The sequence below is a fragment of the Macrobrachium rosenbergii genome, unplaced genomic scaffold, assembly GCF_040412425.1.
Source record: "Macrobrachium rosenbergii isolate ZJJX-2024 unplaced genomic scaffold, ASM4041242v1 171, whole genome shotgun sequence".
In the NCBI taxonomy this organism is placed as follows: Eukaryota; Metazoa; Arthropoda; class Malacostraca; order Decapoda; family Palaemonidae; genus Macrobrachium; species Macrobrachium rosenbergii.
In genome coordinates this window covers 687,423-711,017 of record NW_027100729.1, presented here as the reverse complement: position 1 = coordinate 711,017, position 23,595 = coordinate 687,423, and the positions used below count along the sequence as shown (strand labels likewise).

Here is a 23,595-nt window from a genome sequence, read left to right as displayed (position 1 = left end):
CTGGGGCAGTAAACTACATAGACACCACCCTACTTAAAAGAAGAGTTACGTTTCAGACGGCCGTTTGTATGTTGCATTGTTTGTAAACTGGTTACTGTACTCTTCATGCCTATTTAAGTACAGTATGATATAAAATCAATGCAGTACCGTACGTTTTTTCATCCTTAAACAATACACCGTACGCACAGCAACTGATGTACAGGATAGGTGCACAAAACAAAATCTGAACTTACGGGTGGCAAAGGGGAGCGCTCTGGACACAATTTTAATTAGCAATCCTGTTTGTTTGTATCTCTGAATGTTTGTAAGTTCAGTGTTGGAAAGTAGGGTGGTGTCTGTAACGTTTGGCAATGGGAGGATTTAAAACACCCTCACATTGGAAGATGTTTGTTGCAAACATCACGACGACGTCATCTGTCCGTTTAATATTGTGGGAGAATGAAAAACCTTTGCATTAAGATTCCATATTTATATATATATATAGATATATAACTTTATAATTTGATATGAATCCCTTATATTAAGTCAAGCATCTAGCTCTGAAACAACTGTCAATTACACAGCAGGAAGTAATTTGTAAGTTACTTAAGGTAGAATACCAATATTTCCCTAAAAGTTGCACAAATTTTGAAGCTGCATTCAAAGACAGGCAGTATGAGGCTAGACTCATTTCGATACCTTACTCCACAACATCGCAAGAGCAGTCAACATATGCAGTGCGTCACCGACTTGGGTGGATTCGATCTCACGGCACTTTTCCAGCACGTTAACTTGATGTTGCATTAAGCTACAGTGCCATAAGCACCGCTGACGGCACTAACGGCAAGAATAGGCATCACGGTAATGGATCTGTAAGTTGATGCAACATCAAGCTACAGTGCTGTGAGCGCCGATAACGGCGAAACACCGACTTACTTTAGCTTTTCTGTCTCCCTGTATCTCTCAATGACGCAGGAGATCATTTTTTCAACTTGACTCTGTCTGCTAACATAATATCTCAATAACAGGTAAAACGTATTTTGACCGAAATTGGTAATAATGTTAAGTTTGCGCAAAATGACAATTAGACTAATCTGCCCAACTTCAAAAATTTAATCAAAAGGAGATGGATATAACGACAGATAGTACATTATGGATCCTTCCTCTACCTGACCAAGTTCCTACAACTTTTCCCCGGCTATGATTTAAGATCAAAGGCTAAGAACGAGCAGGACGTATCAAGAAATATGTCTCACTGGTTGAGAATGAGGCTGTGAACAAGTTTAAAACTGAAGTCGGACGAAGGTGACGACTGGAAAATCTACGACCGAATCTGTTTTTGACGAGACTGAAAAAGCAAAGTCCTAATCAAGACTATGTGAGGGACACAATTCAAAAGGCTTTAAAATGCTGTACCACATCTCATATAAAAGCTTACAATCCCAAAATTTTTACTGAATTTCTCAAGTTCAGTAAGTTACCTGGAAAATATGCCCACATTCAAAGCTCGCACACTGATTAAATAGAAGTTTTTACGTCTAAATATCACATACGGCAATTTCTAAAAGCTACGAGTCCCTTAAATTATATTTGAAGAGGCAACATTACGAAATGAAGTGTGTGCAGCTCAAACAACATCCACAGTTAATGAAAATGTAAAAATGTATTCACAGTATTACAAGTAAACTAAGAAGACATATAATGTGCTAGATAACATTCTAGAAGTCTTCTCTGTTTAAAAATTCTTCTAGAAGTCTGTAACGCGTAAGCAGACCTGGGTATTCGTAAGGAGAGCCACTTCCGAGTGTGCGTTGATAATTCCTACAGGAATAAGATTGCAAACAGACCTGTGATTCTATCGTAAAGAAACATGAGAAGTGGATATTCACTAAGGCAAAGACAATCCGTCTCCGTAACAGCAAATCCAGAAGCACCTATTCCACGAGCATTACCCAGAAGCTCGCCTCTCACGTCCAAAAGACAAGTGCAAAGTTACGCCTTTCGTGAGCTAAATCTCCATGTTAACGAACTGGAAACAATTATCAATGATGAAACGAGATAAATTACGGTCTACGAACTACTCCTTGTCCACAGGACCCACATCTACAACGACAGGCATATTCAGGGTGACCGTTCGCGACTCCGTGGCCGTTGCCACGGTGTTTGTGTAGTCGTATCGCAGGATGAATCCCACGACCGCTCGCTCGGTGTCCTTCTTCGGCGTCACTAGGAGGTTGACGCCGACTTTGTTCGCTCTGCGCCACGCCACCACTCTGGAAAGATACGAGAAATATTTCTGAGTTAAAACAATCCACAGTCATTTGTTTCCTTACGATTAATCAAAATACCCCAAAACTCTTTCGTTTCCTTAACCGTCTGAGAGTTTTGGAGTCGTATCTATTATTATCATTATTATTATTATTCAGATGATGAAGAATCCTATCCATATGGAACAAGCCCACTAAAGGGGCCATTGACTTGAAATTCAAGCTTCCAAAGAATATTATGGTGTTCATTAGGAGGAAGTAAGAAGAGGTAAAGAGAAACACTGAAAGAAGAGATCTCACTCATTAAAAAGAGAAAATAAATTAATAAATAGAGCAATGATTTTCCTGCATCGTTCAATGTGAATTTACGTTTCGTGGTATTACGTTAGTTTTAGCTCCATCTTGAGGATGGACAGGTTTATTTTAATGTAGGACATTCGAAAAATTGTAAAGAGGTCATTGTTGTCAGAAAATTTCTATATAATGATCTAACTTAAAAGACATTTAAGGTGAAATGAGTTTCTCTCCCTCTCTCAACATGTCCAAGTCCCACCTATAGACATTTTTCATGATTTCCTGAATCTGTCTCGTAAAATATCTAAAAAATCTTTTAATCTCTAAGACACCAGCCTATCTTCCAGTTGTGACGCCAGTTTCAGTCACCGTAAATCAATCAATAAACCAGACAAAATATGTAAAGAAAGATGTCCTTGCCAATCCCCATTCAGAATAAGAGGCCTACACTACAACAACAGCATATCTGCACAGAAACAGGAAAGTGAAACTGACAGTACTATGAATCAACTGTCAGGAGGAGAGGATTGAGGAAAATAAGATGGAAGAGAATATTATAGCAACTACACGCCGAGGAAGGGACGCTGCAAAGGACCTTTAGTAATGCCTACAGTGCACCACGAGACGTGCACTGGTGGCACTATCCCCTTACGGGGCTGTTTTAGTGAAAACTTCATATGATCTCTCCACCGTACATATCATAACTATGCTTCGTCTTACTGTCAGGGTAGTTTTGTATACCAGTGGCCTACCAATCCCTTCCCAAAAGGAAACAGGACCTCTCCGCCCCTTCCGAGACCTGTTGTTCTTTTTTTACTCGCAGACTCACTGGGGGTCGTCCTTGTAGTTAGAATTCGAGTCCTGGTCGTCGTATTCGGCCGTATCGTCTCGGGCCGACAGGACGAACTGGCCCTGGGGTAAGGCAACGTCCGCGGTGAGGACCAGGTCGTCCTCCTCCCTGGGAATCTCCACGACTCGGACCAGACTGCTCGTGTTCAGGCTGCTTGCTGCCGCTTCCGCTGCCTGCTCTTCGCCTGTAAATATTCATTATCATTATTATTATCATTATTATTATTACTATTATCACAAATAAATAGTTTGACTAGACCAGTAATCTGACGTTCGTAAGTCTCACAGGGCTGATTGGTATTGGACTATAAAATTTTGTCCAAAAAGGACAAACACTGGGGCCTCTGAGGCCATTCAGCGCTGCAAGGGAAATTGAGAGTAAAGGAGGTTTGAAAAGTGTAACAGGAGGAAAACCTCACAGTTGCGCTACGAAACAATTGTCAGGAGAGGGTTAAGGAAAGTAAGATGGAAGAAAGAGAATATAAACAGAGGTGGTACAGAAAGGGGTTGCAACTTGGGACTGAAGGCTAAAAACTATATGGAATACCTTGTACCTAAGAGTTTAGACTATGAGTAGCACCTCGATTTAAGAGATACTTACAGGGTCTGGCTCTCTGATAAGTGGCAAATGATTAGTCATTGTTACCTGATGCAACAAAGACTATACATTACAGCCTGCACTTATTTCTAAATAAACTACAACCACACGATTCGCCTATTCGTGGTATTTTTCACTGAGAAATATTCACTAATTACCGTATTTTCATATTTTTGTGACTCTTGTGATAAAACTATTACAATACTCAGGTACAGGCATTTTTAGAGGGGATTCTTGTTGTTTGAATTATCAAAATAGGCAGATATATTCAACTGTACTCATAGAATCTGTTGCTGATCTGAAGGCCACGTGCTCCAAAAATCCGATACACTAACAGACAATAAGAGAGAGCTTATCAGTTTGCCTAATCAGTTTCTGGAAGGTACAAGAATCTGCAAATAATAAAAAGCTGAAACGTAGATCACAGATGTAAGAAAAAAAGTTATTGAAGTACAAAGTTAGCGTACGTTACTAAGCTTGGGTAATGTGTGTGTCTCCTTGGGGGGTGTCCTAAGTTGGGTTAGGATTTCTCAAACCTACCCGTCTTCCTACCCTGCATCTGCTCTCTAAGCTTTAAAATTCACCTTGAATAAGCTTTGAAATGCACTTTGATTAAGCTTTCAAATTCACCTTGATTAAGCTTTGAAATTTACATTGATTAAGCTGTGAAATGCACCTCGATTAAGCTTTCAAATTCACATTAATGAAGCTTTCAAATTCACCTAAGAACACAAATATATTACCTTTCTGCAGAGCGGCAATGTAAGCCTCCGGGACGAAAGGCAGTAGAGCGACGGTCATGTCGTGGGGCGTGGGATTGCAGAGCGAGATTTGGACGTTGGTCTCCTTTTCAATCTTCAGCTCAACCTGCCTGACCATGCGAACTTCCGGCACGTGATAGCTGGAATTGAACAATGTAAAATTTAGGCCAAAGACCAAGTGCTGGGACCCATGACGAGGTCATTCGGCGCTGGAAGGGGGACTGAAAGCGAGGGATGAAAGGAGTAACAGGAAGAAAACCTCAAAGCAGTAACACTATGAAATAATTTTTAGGAAAGGGTGGATAGCAAGATGGAAGACGAGAATATGAACTGAGGTACAGTAAAAGGAATGGAAGAGGTTGCAGGTAGGGGCCACAGAGCATCACATAATTCATTTTGTCTGCTGAACCAAGTGATTTTTATTATTATCATTTCTATTTTTTTTTCTATTTCAGTCATCCTATTCGACTGGGTGGTATTTATAGTGGGGTTCTGGGTTGCATCCTGCCTCCTTAGGAGTCCATCACTTTTCTCACTACGTGCACTGTTTCTAGTAGCGCACTCTTCTGCAAGAGTCCTGGAGCTACTTCGGCACCTAGTTTTTCCAGATTCCTTCTCAGGCTCTTGGGATAGTGCCTAGTGTTCCAAAGATTATGGGTACAATTTCCACTGGCATATTCCATATCCCCCTTATTTCTATTTTCAGAAGTAAGAGGAGGTAAAATGAAATACAGAAAGAAAGAAAGAGCTCTCAATTATAAAATTTAATTAATAAATGGCTAAAAATGTATTCAAATGCAAGGAGAACAGTGAAATGGGTTTACCTAATCCGCAAATATATTTTCCCAAAACGACGGCTTTGCCAATAAACTTCTTGCGGAAATAAGCAACGAGATTCGCTGAACAGCAAAAGCACCAGTACGCAGTAAATGTCAAACTTCTCAGTTCCACAGGTCCTTCGTTCCTCGCACCATTGGACTGTGGAAGAGACTCCCGGAGGATTTATTTTGTCTCTTTAACGAGTGGGATCTCTTCTTTATGTAGTTCCCTTTACCTGCTCTTACTATGTCCTTCCTCAAGAGCACCATATTCTTTGAAGCTCCAATTTCAAGTCAGTGGCCCCTGTGAGCTTGTTCCACATGAATAGGTTTCATCTTATGAATAATAATAATACAGAAATAATAATAATAATAATAATAATAATAATAATAATAACAATAATAATAATAATAATAATAATAATAATAATAATAATAATAATAATAATAATCTTTGACTGCATAAAGGTCTGAAAAGCTAAGATTCCCTTCTTCCTAGGAACCATTTGACAAAGATGGGGTCTTCCTGATGTCTGTGTCGAGCAAGCGCTTCTAACCTTGCTGACCCTAATCGCTCTCCATTACTTCTCATCTTTCTTCCATGCCCTGGCAGTGGTAGGGTTCAAGATATCTCCCAAACTCATGATGCATGGTTTAATGACTGGGTGAAAGGAAGTCTTAGTTATTAAAAAGTAGTTGAATGTGTCGACCAATTATCATGTCTGGTTTCATATGGTCCGCCCGCAAGCAACGTTACAGAAGTTCAACAGATGAGGAGGAAGAGAGAGAAGGAACAGTTGAATAAGGTATCAATGTAGCTGGGATGCTGCAAAGAGCTATTAATCTCTAGCATCACTTGGAAGTCTACGAAGAAAGGAAGCTTAACAGAAGGTCCAGCCGGGAACGCAGTGGTTCGGGAGCTGTTGTGCATGAAAATGCAGGACTATGTGTCGAATATAATGGTCGGTGTCGCACGAGAATACAGGCAGTCCTCGGTTAAGACAGGGGTTCTGTTCCGACACTGCGTCGTAAGCCTTAGGGTGTCTTGAAAACGATGTAACCTGCATTTTATTGAGTTTTTCATAACAAAAAAACTTCAAATTTTGCTGATGAATGTATTTGAAGAACGTCGTAAACCAAGCCCTTCGTAATCCAGGGACTGCCTGTATTAGATGAGGATGTCTGATACTCTGGATGCATAAGGAGAGCAATGGAAGGACAGGTGGCATAGGATAATATTGCAGTGAAAAGTAGGATATTTTTGTTGCTTTGGCAACTTGTAGGGCTTGCAAGTATGAAAATGAGAATGGTACAAAGTCTGGACTGTGTCAAGTAATTGCTGGTCAGCCTTCCGCATTTCAATAATTTTTGGCGCAGGTGAAATGCGAGTTTATTATGCTCACTGCATAAAAATACGGCAACAAACATCCTCAGCGGTCTTCTTTACCTGACCTATGTAGCTGATTTTGCAAGTAGTGTGTCTTTTTCTAACATCAGGTTTAATACTATACTCAGTTTGCTTGGAGTTTTATTCTGGCTACAAATAAAATCTGTTAAATAGTTTGGAATGGATCATCGAGTTTAGGCCAAAGGCCAAGCACTGGGACCTATGAGGTTATTCAGCGCTGGAAAGGATATTGTGAGAAGGTAGGTTCGAAAGGTGTAACAGGAGGAAACCCTTGCAATTGCAATATGAAATAACTGTTAGGAGAGGGTTAAGGATAGCAAGATGGTAAAAGATAAAACTATGAATGAAGGTATAGTAAAAGGAGTGATGGGTTGCAACTAGGGGCCGAAGGGACGCTGCAAAGAACCTTTAGTAATGCATACAGTGCATTAAATGAATGACAATCCATGTAATTCTCACTGATATGTGCCCAAGTTGGGTACCAAATACCAATTTGGCATTACTTCAAACACCTTTCTGTATTTTTAATCATTTACTTCCATCTTTATCTTTTTAATTATTCATTTGTTAATTTATCTTTTTATTTTCGAATAACTGATATCTCGTCGTTCTGCATTTTCTGTTACCTTCTGTCACTTCTTTCAAATGAATGCTGTAATATTCTGTGGAAGGTTCTCGAATTTTAAGGCAATGGCCCCTTTTGTGGGCTTCTTGTTCTGTATGAACAGGGTTCTTCTTCATCTTCTCAATAATAATAATAATAATAATAATAATAATAATAATAATAATAATAATAATGTTTTTCCTGCAACGTCATCCCACTTTTTTTCTAGCAAAGACAAAGTCATCTCTACACAAGAATGGGAATTTCATTGAGAAATGTATGACCAACTTGTCCTTTCCTGCTGACATAGCAAGAGGGAGAGGAATATAGAAAAAGTTTGGCTACAAAAAGGCTGAAGAGCTAGGAGCTAGAATAATAATAATAATGAGGTTGTTCAGAGCTGAAAGGGAAACCGAGGGGGAATAGAAAGGTTTGAAAGGCAAACGGGGAGGACAACCTTCTGCAGTTGAAGCACAATGAAACAATTGTTAGGAGAGGAGGAGGTACAGCCAAAGGAATGGAAGGGGTTGCAGCAGCCGGGGACCATGGAAGGGACAGTGTGCAAAGAACCTCGAGCCATGTCCACGGTGCACTGCATGAGATGCACTGATGGAAACATTCCTAGCATTTCAAGAACTTCCTTCAGGCGTATTAAACTCCTCCATAATTTTTATATAGCAAGAAACATCAACAAACGTAAAAACATCCTTACAATGCACTGAGCTGGATCTTAAACTTCACGGAGGACGGATTATACTCCGGCTTCGACAGGTTGTGCTCGCAGTAGCGGCATCTCAGCGAACGCTTGACCAGGATGTGCTTGTGAAGGGGATACAGGGCCTTCGTCTCTTCGGGCTGCCACTCGGGAGATGCCATGCGCTGATCCATCGTCGTCACTGAAAATCGGAAGATATTAAAACATCACGCGGACCAGCAGCTTGTCCGGGGAGTCGTCAAGCCCCAAAGTTACTTATCCTGATCTAATCCTGACCTCTCCTGACCTAATCACATCCTCTGACATACACTGAGCCTCTTCACTTGTCAGAGTCATGCAAAAGGGACCAAATGTTTCTCAAATTGAGGCGAAACTCTTTCTACATCGAGTCGACAGAGATTAAACCTGTTTGTGTCTGTAGATTAAACCTTTATATTTTAGAATCTTGCATTCCTGAGATTTTTTGTAGATTAAACGTTTGTTTTAGAGTCTTGGATTCCTGAAGTCACGTTAATGTGTTGCAGGGAATCGAGCCCGCTAACTGCAATAATGGGCCAACTAACCTGCCGAGAGGATGATGTCCTCCGTGAATATGTTGTCAGGGAGGCCGTCCACTTCTTCCTCAGCTTCACAGGGCGTCAGCTCAGACGTGAGCCCGGGGTCACCCTGCAGATATGAAAGACGCGTCTTAGTTACCGAAATTTATGAATTTATGGCTGTTCTGTTGTCACGAAAGTTAACTCAGACCAAGCAGTTACTTCTCTGTTGCATGAGAGCTAACTCTGACTGACCAAGCAGTTACTTTTCTAGATTCTCAGGGCCGATATGACATCGTGAAAACTGTGGTGAGGCTAAGTTTGAGGAGCTAGACAGCTAACCCGGAAGAGAAGTAATCTTTAGTACCTTTTACACAATTTGAGGCAAAGGATATTAATGAATATTTCTAATATGCCTTCCATTTTCATAGAGGCAAAAGGTTAGGAACTACGAGAGAGAGAGAGAGAGAGAGAGAGAGAGAGAGAGAGAGAGAGAGAGAGAGAGAGAGAGAGAGAGAGAGAGAGAGAGAGAGAGAGACTGTTTCTCACCTTCGACGACAGGGACGAGAATGACGAGAGAGACTTTCGACCAATCATCGAAGAGGGAGACAGGCTGTACTTCTCAGACAGGCTCAGGTACGAAGACTTGCGGTAGGAGGACCGCTTTCTCTCCCTCTCCACCTTCTCGCGCTGCGCGACCGAGCGATAGTGTTCGAGGAGGCTCTGGAGGTACTTGTAGTGTTCGTTGTCCTGTTCGGCCCAGCCTCCGGTGGCTGGAAGAGAGAGACGATGTCAATTATCGCCGTAATGGCACAATAAGTCCATGACAGTGCCACAAACCTCTAAAAGTTGACGCCTATGCAGAAATCGACTACTATCTGGCCTAGCAAATGACCCCAGAGTTGATTGCTTTTGATTTTTATCGCCATACTCTCTCTCTCTCCTGTCATACACTCCATAAATGCATTAGTCCACAAAGAATCTCTCTCTCTCTATCTCAGCATAAAGTTTCAGACACTCCATAAATGTATAATTCTATAAAATATCTCTCACTCTCTCCCTTTTTCTTACTTTCTCTGGGCCTAGACTAGACCATGGCGCACAAGGTCGTCTGTTCTCTCGGCTTCTGAACATTAAAAAAAAATAGCTTTGTTCAGCTATTTTATAAAAATATTCTCCAGTGATTTTTCTTACTCAAGAAAGACATCTTAAAATTAAAAATACATCTGACTAAAAGAGCTACACTTATACAAATGTATACATTACATTATGAATGCGTTACACAGGCCTTGATCAATGTAAACAGTTCAAAAGTAATGTCTCAGCAGATTCCACAAAGATTCCAGCTCGATAAAATAATATTTATGATTTTATCATGAGCACACACGAGATTTACTGGACAGGAGTAATGTAATGGTATTACAAGGATGCCCAAGCACCTGAAATTCTGGAGAGTTCTGAAACTGACTTTAACACAGAAAAGTTTTGATATCTAGAAGAAAATGGTCCCTATGCTTTAATTTTGCCTTAAAATGGAAAACTGCAGAATCTGCAAAATTGTCGAAATTGAGATATGCCACCCACTGGGCTCGTGAAACACTAATACAAAACTTATTGCAGTTACAGAATGACTCTTCAAAGCTTTCAACGAGTATTCAGGGGGTCCCATCTGCAGTGTCTGCAAAATCAGTAGTAAGGTAAGGGAGTAAATACCATTCTTCTCAGTTTTGCATTTTTGCATTTTAGGGCAGTGTTCTCCTGGGTACCTCTGCGGCATAAAATGATTTTCCAGTAAATTAAGCGTAAACTAAGAAGTCGGATCTGAGGCCTCCTCCTCCCCAAACTTACCGACGGTCTGGTCGTTGAGACCGACGTCCCTCGAGGTCCATCGGCAGCCTGTGCAAGCCAGGTAATACACCTTCCTCGCCACGGTCTTGCTCGAGTCGTCTGGATTGGGCGCCTGGATGCTCGTGGCCCGAGTGGAGAGGGTGTGGCCGCAGCTCGGGCAGTCGAAGCAGTTGGCGCATCTGTGAGGTTGAAAACAGATTAAGGAAAATTGCAATTATGGTAAAAACAGCTAAAAAAATCGCAATTATTGTACGATAGAAACGGCTTAAGGAATTGCAGTTATTGTATGATGAAAACAGCTTAAGAAAGAAATTGCAATTATGGTAAAAACAGCTCAAGAGATTGCAATTATTGTACGATAAAAACAGCTCAAGAAACTGCAATTACGACAAAAACAGCATAAGAAATTGCAATTATCGCATGATGAAAACAGCTTAAGAAAGAAATTGTAATTATGGTAAAAACAGCTCAAGAGACTGCAACTGTTGTGCGATAAAAACAGCTTAAGGAACTGCAATTGCTGTATGATGAAAACAATTGCAATTATGGTAAAAACAGCTTAAGGAATTACAATTATTGTACGATAAAAAAAAAAAAGTGCAAGAAGTTACAATTACTGTATGATGAAAACAGCTTAAGAAAGAAATTGCAATTATGATGAATCTGTAAGGCTAAAAACAGCTTGGGGAACTGCAATTCTGCCAAAAACAGTTTATACGATTTTTCAGCCATGACAAAAACAGCTTAAGATTTTGCAATTAGGGTAAAAAATAGTTTCAATGATTTTGCAATTAAGATAAACTGAATTATTGAAAGTAATGTTCATTATAATGCTTTAAAGAAAGAAGAATATTTAGTAAATATAGATTAAAAAGAATATAAAATAAATGAGTAAATATCTTTTGGTGGTCTAGAAACATTTAACCACGGCCCGGTGGTGGTCTGCCTTGTATCATTGCCAGACGCACAATTATGGCTAACTTTAACCTTAAATAAAATGAAAACTACAGAGGCTAGAGGGCTGCAAATTGGTATGTTGATCATCCACCCTCCAGTCATCAAACATACCAAATTGCAGCCCTCTAGCCTCCTCCGCCTCCTCAGTATGTCTGGCAAAGATATAGGCCAGGCCACCACTGGGCCGTGGCTCATACAGCAGCATACCGAGACCACTGAAAGGCAGATGTATTTTTGGTGGCCTTGATTATAAGCTGTACAGAAAACTCGTCTACCTTGCTAGCTTTGCAATTCTCTCCACTGCTTCCGTTTTCCCGCAATCTTGTGATCTGGATTTTGCAGCCAAGGCAAAATGTTTAACAAAAGGTCATTCACGGCAAAAGGGAAAACTCAGAGGAATAGAAAGGTTTGAAAGGCATAAAAGGAGGAACAGAAAGGTTTGAAAGGTGTAAAAGGAGGAATAGAAAGGTTGGAAAGGTGTAAAAGGAGGAACAGAAAGGTTTGAAGGGCATAAAAGGAGGAAGAAAAAGGTTTGAAGGGCATTAAAGGAGGAAGAGAAAGGTTTGAAAGGCATACAAGGAGGAACAGAAAAGTCTGAAAGGTTAACAGGAGGAACAGAAAGGTTCGAAAGGCGTAAGTAAGAGGATGAGGAGAGCCTTTAGAAGTTGACGCACTACAAAACAACCCAGGAAGTTGAGATGGAAGAGAGAGAGAGAGAGAGAGAGAGAGAGAGAGAGAGAGAGAGAGAGAGAGAGAGAGAGAGAGAGAGAGAGAGAGAGAGAGAGAGAGAGAATATGAAAGGAGGTACAGTCAAAGTACCCACCTATTTTTCTTCAGGCGAGCCTCAGTCGAGGGCATGTTCTCCAGGCAGTTGGGGCAGAAGAGGGTATCGACCTGGAATTGAAAACGATAAATGTATAAATGCTGTGCAGTATTTCCGTGTCGCTGCATGAATGCTGCACTGAATTTCTACATCACTGTATAAATGCTGCACAGTATTTCTACATCGCTGCATAAATACTGAACAGTATTTCTACATTGCTGCATAAAAGCTGCATTGAATTTCTGCATGCTGCACTGAATTTCTACATCACTGTACAAATGCTGTGCAGAATTTCTACATTACTACATAAATGCTGCAGTATTTCTACATTGCTGCACAAATGCTGCACTGAATTTCTACATACAAATGCTGTGCAGAATTTCTACATTGCTGCAAATGCTGCGCAGTATTTCTATATTGCTGCACAAATGCTGCGCAGTATTTCTACATTGCTGCACAAATGCTGCGCAGTGTTTCTACATTGCTGCACAAATGCTGCGCAGTATTTCTATATTATTATTATTATTATTCAGTCGCTGAATCCTATCAATATGGAACAAGAAGAATCCCACCAAAGGAGCCACTGACTTGAAACTGAAGCTTCCAAAGAATATTATTGAGGTGCTCACGAGGAAGAAGTGAGGGGAAGTACAGAAAGAGGAGATATATATATACCACTTATTAAAAAAAAAAGAAATAAATCAATAAATAGATAAAAACATAATAAAATGCAAGAAGAATAGTATCAGGGTAGTAATGCACTGTGCCTTCGCTTGAACTTCTGAAGAAGAAGTTCCAACTGCGGGACACAAAAAGGGCACCAAAACGTCCCAAGTTCATTAGTATGTAACAGACTGTGTAATGTACCTGCTAAATGACAAAGCTACCTCTCATTTTAGGGACACCTTAAAACGCAGGCACTCACGAACATCGTTCGACAGGCGTTTGGCGAGAAAGCAACATCAATTCCCTTAGGGCAGAATCCTCTGAACAAACTCAACGACCTAGAATTAAGCAGCACACTGCTACAGGAGGAATATAATAATAATAATACAATAGGATTTGTGCCAAAGGCCAAGTGCTGGGACCTATCAGGTCACTAAGTTCCGAAAGGACAACTGAGAGTAAAAGGTTACAGACACGTAACAGGAGTAAAACCTCGCAGTCGCAGAGCAGGCTGAGGAAAGTAAGATGGAAGAGAGTTTGTGTTATGCAAATTCAATTTGCATAACACATAATTTGTAAAAGCCAATTTAAGCAGTCATGAGAAAAAGCATCATGGCCAAAATAAGGGTAGTGGAGGTTATCCTTAAACCACCTAAATCATGAGCAAGCGTTTTTTAACGCCACCAAATCATGGAATTGAAATCACAATTTTTGAAAGTAAATTGTATTTTTCCTAACCATGCAAACCTGGGGTCCTTTACATTAGGAATTACTTTCAGCGTAGGCTGGAAACGACCGTTAAAACTCTTGAGCAAGGTGGTCAGGTGTTAACTACCGCCAGGTAGGCGAGAATACCTGCCTGCCCGCATGTAAACATTCCAGTTTGCCTTTCGGTCCAGGTTCAGATTGAGGGGTGGCATGAGGTGGGCATAATATGTAATGTAAAGGACATCAGGTTTGTATAGTTAGGAAAAACACAACTTACTTTCAAAAACTGTGATTTGTTCCAACACGATATACAAACCATCGGTCCTTTACATTAGGAAGACTCACTGGTTGGAGGGAGGAATCTGAGTGAGTCTCCTGAACTGACTGGAGTTCTACACACCTGGGTTACTCCTCCTGGTCGAAAGAGCAAGGAGGAGTACCCGAGCCTCAGACATGTTGATCGGAGTGTAGGAACTGCAAGATTAAACGTCAGATACTGGACCTTTTTGCATGAGTGAGGAAACGTGACTTATACGAAAAAGGCTGGAAGAATCTTAGAGTCGGAGGCAGTAAGGAAAAGCTGAGATAGGGTTTCCCTTATTGCCAGGCTCTCCTTCCTCCCCTTGCTAGAGGAAGGAACGGAATTGCTTCTGTGATTCTAGGAGAAAAATAGAATGGGTGCTCAATGTGTAATCTTACCGCATCAGCGCCAGGTCCAGCACGTGTTGGTTCGAGTCCTATTCTCATCCCGAAGGAGGAGAAGTAGAAATGACGGGGAAGGAGGAGGAGAGGCCAGTCACTCTCAGTATCCTTCTCACTTCCAGAACCAACACCTTATGCGAGATGCTACTCATCCTCATGAAGGAGCTGGGTAAGGCAACACTTGTTCAGCAGCCACCACAGGGCCAAGGAAAAAAGGTTCCAAGGGCCTGTGGGCAAGACCTTAGGAAGACAAGTGTGTGGTCTATGAGACCACGTCTTGCTTCCAGCCCGACAGAAACTTCCGGAATGCGAGGGATGGACCACGCCATCGGCTTCGTGAGCTCTTGGGTGGAAGGTACCAGTATCGTCATCGTCAGCTGCCGAGTACCTCCTTCGATCACTTCACGAAGTCAGGAGGAAGATGTGTCCTTAGGCATTTCATCCTTGGGAGAGAGAGTACTAACGAAGATGTCGACGACATGCAGGTTAGGAGTGTCGAGCCTTTTCGGAAAGTACCACAGCTGCCAAAAGGACAAAGTAATGAATGATCTGGATCATCGATACAAAGTCCAAGGAGGAGGGAAACAAGGACAACTCGAACACGACAATAGATGCCGAAGGATTCGGAGTCCACCTACAACATCCGAGGAGTCGAGGTATTGCTCCCCTTCACCTATTCTTCCATCTTCTACGCCAAGGCCGGAGCAAGATAAGAGAAGAATTCGTATTCTGTCAAGGTAGGGGAGAAGCTTGGTGTCTCGACCTGAATGAACTCCTTCTCCCAAGAAGAGAGTTCATCCGGTCGAGAACACTCTTGGAAGCAAGGACCGTGGCGGCCACCGACACTCTTGGCCCCTCAGGAACTGCAATGGTTGTGAGTGATGACAATTATTCATTGGGGGAGTCGCAGTCTTGTCCCAGGGATCCTTGCGCTGACGAACCGGAGCGAAGTTCTCCGAAAACCGAGGGCCATTGCAACTTGAAAGACCCTCGCTGCTTCCGAAGCATGAAACTTGTGCCTCTGCCCTTGGAGGGAGCCTTGACACATCCCATGAAACCCTCCTCGGCTACCTGGTTGTACTACGAGACAATCGGGGGACCGACACCCAAAGCACACTATGAAGCCGAACTCTGAAGAGCTCTCTGTCCGTCTCATGCCTCTCGGAACAACCGAGAGGAAAAGAGAACAGGTGAGGAGAAAGAGTACCCCTACCTGTCCTGCCAGTAAAACCAGCAGGAGAGGCGGACCATGAACGATAATCAACCGGAGATTACTGCTACACGAGGGAAGAAGAGCGCTTGTGCCGTGGCAAAGCACTTTCCTGGGAAGAGCAAGAAAGTTCATTCAAACAGAGCTGAGAACCTGATTCGGAAAAAACATATGGGGCCGAGCTGAGTCAATCGCACGAACGCGATTCAGACTGGGAGGTATGCGGTGGATCGGGAGGCAGGCAGGGCGAGCCAAGCTGAGCTGGGCCAGTCTCGCAAGCACGACCAAGGGCTGGGCGGGGCAAGCAAGCCGAGCCAGTCTCGTAAGTGCGACCAGGGGCCAAGCCGAGCCGATCGAACGAACACAATCGGAACTGGACAGGGCAGAACTCGTCTGCCGTGAACTATTGCTAGTTTCCCGTACTCTAAACTCCGAGGCTGAGGCCCCTCGAGAAGAAGGTTCAAAGGGGAATTCTGTGTCTGCTACCCTGCATGCTCGAACCCTAAGGTTCAAGACACAAGAATGAAACCGGCCAAGCAACCGAAGTAGCTGGCGGGCAGTATCGAGACACCTGGCGTCTCAGCTTCCAGACATCTGGCGTTTTGGCACCCAGACACCTGGGTGTCTTGGCACTTTCTCTCGTCATGTGCCTCTCGTCAGGAGAGCACGCGTGATTCATAGAATTCGAGCTACCCACGAGACTCCCAAAAATCGGGAGCAGCTGCTTTCAGTTTCCTAAGAGATCGAAAGAGCCAGGCACAGAACCAGTCTTAGACGCAGACTTCCAAGACTGGCAACGACGGCGCGGCCTCAAGAGGCCGTGCTCTCACAACCCACGAAACGCCAGACCCCACTGGAGAATGCGAATCGGCTCAAGAGCCAACGAGTGAAACTTGTCTCCCGAAAGAGAGTCAGTCCCTTAGAAGTCCTGCAGGACTCCAGAAGGGAATCTCTTCCCTGCTTCTTCTGGTGTTCAAACCGACAGGATTGAGACACCAGGCTGGGAACCCAACCGAGCACTGGCAAGCACTCAGAGTGCTTGTGGTGCTGGCGGGAAGGGCTGAGACACCTGGGTGCCTTGGCCCTTTCTCTCGCACTGCTCCCGAACTGGGCCCAGGAAATATTCTCCAGACCAGATCAGGATACTCGATATTCCATAGAATCTCGAGCACTCGGAGTGGTTCACGAACGAGTCCCCGAAGCAGCCCCCGTCTTAGAGGCGGAACCTCTAGAACTGGGAACAGGATCGCGACCGAGGTCTGCGTGCCCGCGGCTCCCGAAACACAAAACCCAGGGCTATGCGAATCTGTTCCTAACCCGAAGGTCAGGAAGAACCAACAAGAGACCCACTGCCTCCTCGGAAGGAGGCAGCCCCTACACGTCCAAGGGCACTAAGGGGAAGAAGCAGCCTTCCTCTCCTTCGGCCGACAGGGGTATGTATGATATCCGGGACCCCCTTGGACCTTGGGAGAGGAAGGGAAGACATAGCAGAAGTCGAAATCAAAGATAAGATGAAGACAACGGCGGCTACTTCCACAGGCCAGCTTCCTTCACCTCCACTCCCGACATCACCTACAGGATGGTGGACACGAAACATGGTAACCTCCAGGGCAGTCAGGTAGGAACACAACAGAAGCGGCCCAGGAAACCACCACCAGAAGAACCAGCAGGCATGATCAGGACAGCTGATGCAAGAGCTACTAGCAGCGGTTCGGAAGGCAGGAGCTACTGCAATGGCCAGGAACGTCACTTTCCACAGGGCGACTTCGTTCACCTTCACGCCGACATCTTCTACAGGATAGCAGACATCGTACACTCCAGGGCAGCTGGCAGGAACACAACAGAAGTGGCCCCGGGCACGACCACCAGGAGACGCAGCAGGCATGATCAGGACACCCGATGCAGGAGCTACGGCAGCGGTTTGGAAGGCAGGAGCTACTGCAACAGCCAGGAACGTCACTTTCCACAGGGCGATGTTTCACCTTCACGGACATCTTCAGGATGCAGGATAGCAGACATACACCCAGGGCAGCTGGCAGGAAGACCACCAGGAGACGCGGCAGGTTTGGACAGATGCAGGAGCTACGGCAGCGGTTTGGAAGGCAGGAGCTACTGCAACAGCCAGGAACGTCACTTCCACAAGGCGACTTCCTTCACCTTTACGCCGACATCTTCTACAGGATGGCGGACATCGTAACCTCCAGGGCAGCTGGCAGGAACACAATGGAAGCGGCCCCGGGCACGACCACCAGGAGAAGCAGCAGGCATGATCAGGACAGCCAATGCAGGAGCTACGGAAGTGGTTTGGAAGGCAGGAGCTACTGCAATGGCCAGGAACGTCACATGAAAGTCACCAGCAGCGACAGGATAAATCAGGACGGCTGCAGCAGGAGACCAGGAAGGGCCACCCACAGACTGTCGTCGAGTTAACAGGAGCATAACACAGGGAACAGCAGGAGCAGATGGACCACAGATATGCCAGAGACATTGCCACAGCATACATTAAGCCCAGCAATGACAGCGATTGATCCACATCAGCGGGAACAGAGTCGGAACGATCCCAACATGGAATCATGTCATCAGCCAGGTATTGTGGTCGATCCCGAAGCAACACTAATGAACGTCGGGACTCCTTCGTGCGAGATATCCCCTGAGATATCCAGCCAATTACTGCTGTGTCTGTGATGCTCACTGTCAACCTGAAAGAAAAAGCAAAGATGATTAGAGAGGGAAACTCCTCTCGCTATGAAGGGAATTGCCCTATGCAGCAAGAGCAGGTACCCAAGAAGAGGTCGCCCGACGCTCACCTCCCCCTTCGTGGTCTTCACCCGACGAGTGAGCGAAGAAGGAGAAGGAGAGAGATCTCTACTGAAGGAGAGAAAGGAAGAACCTACAGGGGGGGAGAAAAGGACGGAGGGGAGAGAAAAGGACAGAGGGGAGGCCACCAAGGGAGCCGTAGAAGCGTAACTTACAGACGACGCCCGCAACCTCCCATCTGCCCCGCAACTCTCTAAGCACAGGTGGCGAAAACAACACTCAGCACATGCAGGAAGGAAGTAGTCATGCCCTTGTACACGGAGGGCGGAAGCCCAAGAGGGGAAGCGAACTCTTACGTCCCGATCAATGTAGGGGAGCGAAGATATTACGTCCCAATCTAATATTTCTGATTGTACGGGAGAACGCCTTCAGTATCTAAATGAAGGCCTACTGGAGAGAAGCACTGCCACTCGGTTACGCTCCTTTCAATACGCCTTGGCCGTCAACCCAAGACACAGTGCAGGGGAACGACGGCTATGCAAGGTTATCACAAATCGTGGGTTTGTAATAATAACCATCAAACACACATAATATATACAGAAAAATACATTCTGCAACGCACGACGGCCGAAGCAAACTGGAATGTTTACATCCGGGCAGGCGGGTATTCCCGCCTACCTGGCGGAATTTACTGCCTAACCACCTTGCTCAAGAGTTTAACGGCCATTTCCAGCCTACGCTGAGAGTAATTCCCTAATGTAAAGGACTGAGGGTTTGCATATCGTGTTGGAACAAACGATCTTTTAATTCTAGAAACAGTTCCAAACTGAACTAAATATAGAATTTAGGCCAAAGGCCAAGCACTGGGACCTATGAGGCCATTCAGCGCTAAAACGGAAATTGACAGCAAAAGGCTTGAAAGGCATAACAGGAGAAAAACCTCAAAGCAGTTGAAGCACTATGAATCAACTGTTAGGAGAGGGTGGAAAGTGAGGTGGAAGAAAGCGAATATGAAAGGAGGTACAATAAAAGGAATGAAAGGGGTTGCAGCTAGGGGCCATGGAATGGATGCTGCAAAGAACCTAAAGTAATGCTGACAGTGCACCGCATGAGGTGCATCAATGGCACTTGCCCCCCACTGCAGAGTAGACACACAGTTCCTACAGTAGAGTTTGTTTGATGCAAATTCAATCTGCATAACACTTATAATTTGTAAAAGCCAATTTAAGCAGTCATGAGAAAAAGCATCATGGCCAAAATAAGTGTAGAGGAGGTTATCCTTAAACCACCTAAATCATGAGCAAGTGTTTTTTAACGCCACCAAATCATGGAAAGGAATGTAAAATTTAAGCCAAAGGCCAAGCGCTGGGATCTATGTGGTTATTCAGCGCTGAAAAGGAAATTGACCATAAAAATGTTTTTTAAGGTGTAAGAAGAGGAAACTTTGCAGTTACACTTTGCAACATTTGCCAGGAGAGGGTTGAGGAAAGTATGATGGAAAAGAGAGGATAGGAACAGAGGAGGAGGAGGAGGAGGAGGAGGAGGAGGAGGAGGAGGTGCAGTAAAAGGAATAAAAGAACCTTAAGTAAGCCACAAAATCATGGCAAAGGACAAGAGTTTGTGAGAGTTCAGGCAGAAAGAGAACAACACTGAGGAGAGAGAGAGAATAGAGAGAACCTTTTTTCACATATGAAAAGGGAAGAGCCAATGTAAAACCATTTGTTTTTGCTGTACCTTATCCTGTATTAAAAGGTTTCCAATGGCAAAACTTCCTTTCCCCTTTTAAAATGAAGAATCACTTTATCGTTAACGTTTTACCGTGGATTTTCTCTCTAACTGGTTAGATGTGAAATGGGTCCTCTCCACTTATTGCAAGAACAACGAAGACTCGACTAAATATTTTTTTAAGCTGACGAGACCTCAACTCATTTCGTCAATCACTTATGGCGCAGCTTAACTCAAACCCTGCCCACTAGGTAACTAATCCAATCCCAGCCTAGCCTAACTCCTCCTGGGGGGCTGTGTCCTACCAAACCCACAATTGAACACTGTGACTGAAACTGGATCTCCAGCAGGCTTTTGTCGAATCTCAAAATTTCCAGCAAGCTCTACATCAGTTTTCACTGTGGTATTTCAATGGACGACTCAATTCTTGGCGATCGCTGACATACTGGAAGGGGAAGGCACACAGCAATGCTATGGAGGTGGAAGTGCAAGAGAGAAGATAAGGAGGGCCACGAAAGAGATGGAGAGATGTGTGAGGGAAGACTTGTGAGAGAAGGGGCACTGGACAAAGCAGAAGAGCACCACAGTGGTAGATGGAAGTGGCCCATCCAAAACAGCGACACCATGTAGGAATGGGACTGCGCTGAGAAGCAGAAGCCTGCTCTATTCGTGGCATCAGAGCATAAATATCGACGTTTATAAAATCTATTGGGATCAACGTGAGGAAAGGGGTCAAGTGTTCCGGTCTAGGCCACCCCTAACCATACTAAGCATTTTCTGGGGGAATATGACCTAACCAGGCCTATCTTTACCTAACCTTGTCTGGGATTCTGTAAAGGAAGTTTCTATATTGTAGCCTACAGTCGTATGTATGTGCTCCAGTTACGACTTGCTTGGGAGGATTTTACCCCTCGACTAGGTAAGGGCAGGGCATCCGAGGTAAGTTAGGTAAAGGCAGGCCAGGTTAGGATGTATTGGCTCTAAAATGACGATCACTCATTAAATATATTTTCCCCCTCTCGAGTAAAAGTCTCGACCTGGACGTCCTGAAATGTAGTGAAGGTTAGAACATAGGTTCTAGCATGGCCTACCTTAGGGTACAGCCTACGCTACCCATGGGTAGGGTGGGTAGCAGTCACAAGGTTTAACAGCAACTACTTAAACGACATAAATGATGGAATAATATAAAAGGTACTAGCCGCTAAGTAACTAGCCTCATTAATTTCCGACAAGTGTTCCAAGAAAAGTAACCTTTACTAAGTAACAACAGCTTCATGTTAAGTGTTATACAGGGGGATCCGGGGGAGGGGGGGGGCAAAGTCCCCTGGCTAGGTCAGGGAACAGCATTCTAAGAAAGGTTTGGCCTGTCTTCACAGTCAGACTTCCATTCCTCTACACCATCTTCAGTATCCCCATGGCCCCCATCCAAATGCCCAGCCAACCCAGAGGATCTCCCAGTTTGACCGCATGTCCAAACCACCTCGTAATAAATCATATATATTCAGGAATTCAATAAACATATAAAAATGGGCAAACGTAGTATGTCATGTCATGCCCTAAACAGGCCTTCTCACCTTCGTACCCTCTCCTGGGGCAATGTGCCCCATAAACATTTAATTACCAGAATATTAATTATGGGTAAATACGATTAATTACGGCCATATTGGATGTCTTATATCCACATAAATATTAAAGATAGGATAAATAACTCATACCTGACGTGGGCGTCTCCTCCCGTCCAATAGCATACCGTAGGCTGCCTACGGCGGCGACCCACAACTCAAGAAGACCCCATTTGACCCCCTAAACCCCCGAAAATCTGGCCCGCTCCTCACCTCATGGGACACGCAGTTGCCGCACCTCAATTTGAGGCAGTGCCTGCAGAAGTAGATGGCGGTGATGGGCTTCAAAAGGCCGCACGAACACAGGAGGCGGACGCGGTCAACCTGGAAGAGGTGCGCCATCTTTGTTGTTTACGTGGTGACGTCATCGTCGGGGGGGGAGGGGGAGGAAGAGCTTCTTCTTCTCTCTCTTCGAGAACAAGACGGTGAGTCAAATGGACTCATTTTGACCCACTTCTTCCATATTTACCCTTTTTACTTTTTTATTAATTTATATATTTAACTGTTAATTTACATTAATATTCAAACGTTTGATGATAAAATAAACAACAAATCAGCAAGTATGTTTACGTTGTGACGTCATCATCGGGGTGGAGGGAGGATGAGCTTCTTCTTCTCTCTCTCTTCGACGAAAAGAAGACGGTGAGTCAAATGGACTCATTTTCACTCTCTTCTTCCATATTCTAACCTTTTAATTTATCTGTTTATTAATTTACGTATTAAAATTTTAATCTAAATTAAAATTCAAACGTTTGATGATAAAATAAACAACAAATCAGCAAGTATGTTTAAGTTATGACGTCATGAGGGGGGACCCTTCTTCTTGTTTTGATAGGAGACGGTGAGTCTGAGTGACTCATTTCGACTCATTTCTTCCATTTTTTATTGATTTATTGACTTTACTTATTAAATTAATTTATATAATTATTGAAATGTTCGTTGAGTAATAAAATAAACAATGAATCGGCAAGCAGAAGTATTTGGTACGTAAAGTATTCTTCTTCTTCTACTTAGATAAGACGGTGATTCAATATGACTCATTTCTTGAACATTTAATTTTTTATTTATTTATGTATTCATTTACGTATTAAAATTTGAATTTGAATTTAAAATGAAAAGTCTTAATCATATCCAATAAATCAACAAGTAAAAGAATTTTGTACATTCACGTGGGACCTCTAGACTTATTTGTGGATTGACGTCTCAAAAATAATAATTTATATATTACAATAAACAGATTAAATAATGGAGAATATCAAAAGTCTAACAGTTATATAATATGAAGTTTTTTCTTATTCTTAGAACTATTAACGATTCAATGCCATAATTACCATTATTTCCTTTCTGGTTATTTCCTTTTAACTGCTTAAATATTATAACCATGTACTCTGGTCACTCCTTGGAAGGGTAATCCTCGACAGTATATTGTTCTACTAAAATCAGTTTTTTTTTTTACCCTGTCCGCACTTTTTCTGTCCACACTTTATTCTGTCTGCACTTTTTCTGTCCACACTTTATTCTGTCTGCACTGTTTCTGTCCACCCTCAGATCTTGAAAACCATTGAGGCTAGAGGGCTGTAAATTGGTATGTTGATCATCCACCCTCCAATCATCAGACATACCAAATTGCAGCCTTCTAGCCTCCTCCTCGGTAATTTTGATTTAATTTAAGGTTAAAGTTAGTCATAATTGTGCTTCTAGAAGCAATATAGGCCAGGCCACCAGTGGGCCGTGGTTAGAGATTCAAA

At 43.4% G+C, this 23,595-nt stretch overlaps 1 protein-coding gene across 2 annotated transcripts; it reads right to left on the bottom strand.

The window, feature by feature from the left end:
- Window positions 1-454: 454 nt before the first annotated feature.
- Window positions 455-22,271, bottom strand: DCTN4-p62 (dynactin subunit 4). 2 transcript variants are annotated; one of them, XM_067102977.1, is made up of 9 exons: window positions 22,061-22,271; window positions 12,458-12,528; window positions 10,678-10,856; window positions 9,379-9,602; window positions 8,857-8,959; window positions 8,291-8,474; window positions 4,731-4,888; window positions 3,370-3,574; window positions 455-2,252 (listed from the first exon to the last, which is right to left on the bottom strand). In XM_067102977.1, the coding sequence occupies exons 1-9, from the start codon at window positions 22,187-22,189 to the stop codon at window positions 2,057-2,059; spliced, it is 1,449 nt and encodes a 482-aa protein (XP_066959078.1). In that variant the 5' UTR covers window positions 22,190-22,271; the 3' UTR covers window positions 455-2,056. The 2 variants fall into 2 exon arrangements, with proteins under 2 accessions (XP_066959078.1, XP_066959079.1); XM_067102978.1 differs by having other exon boundaries at window positions 21,941-22,105.
- Window positions 22,272-23,595: the final 1,324 nt, after the last annotated feature.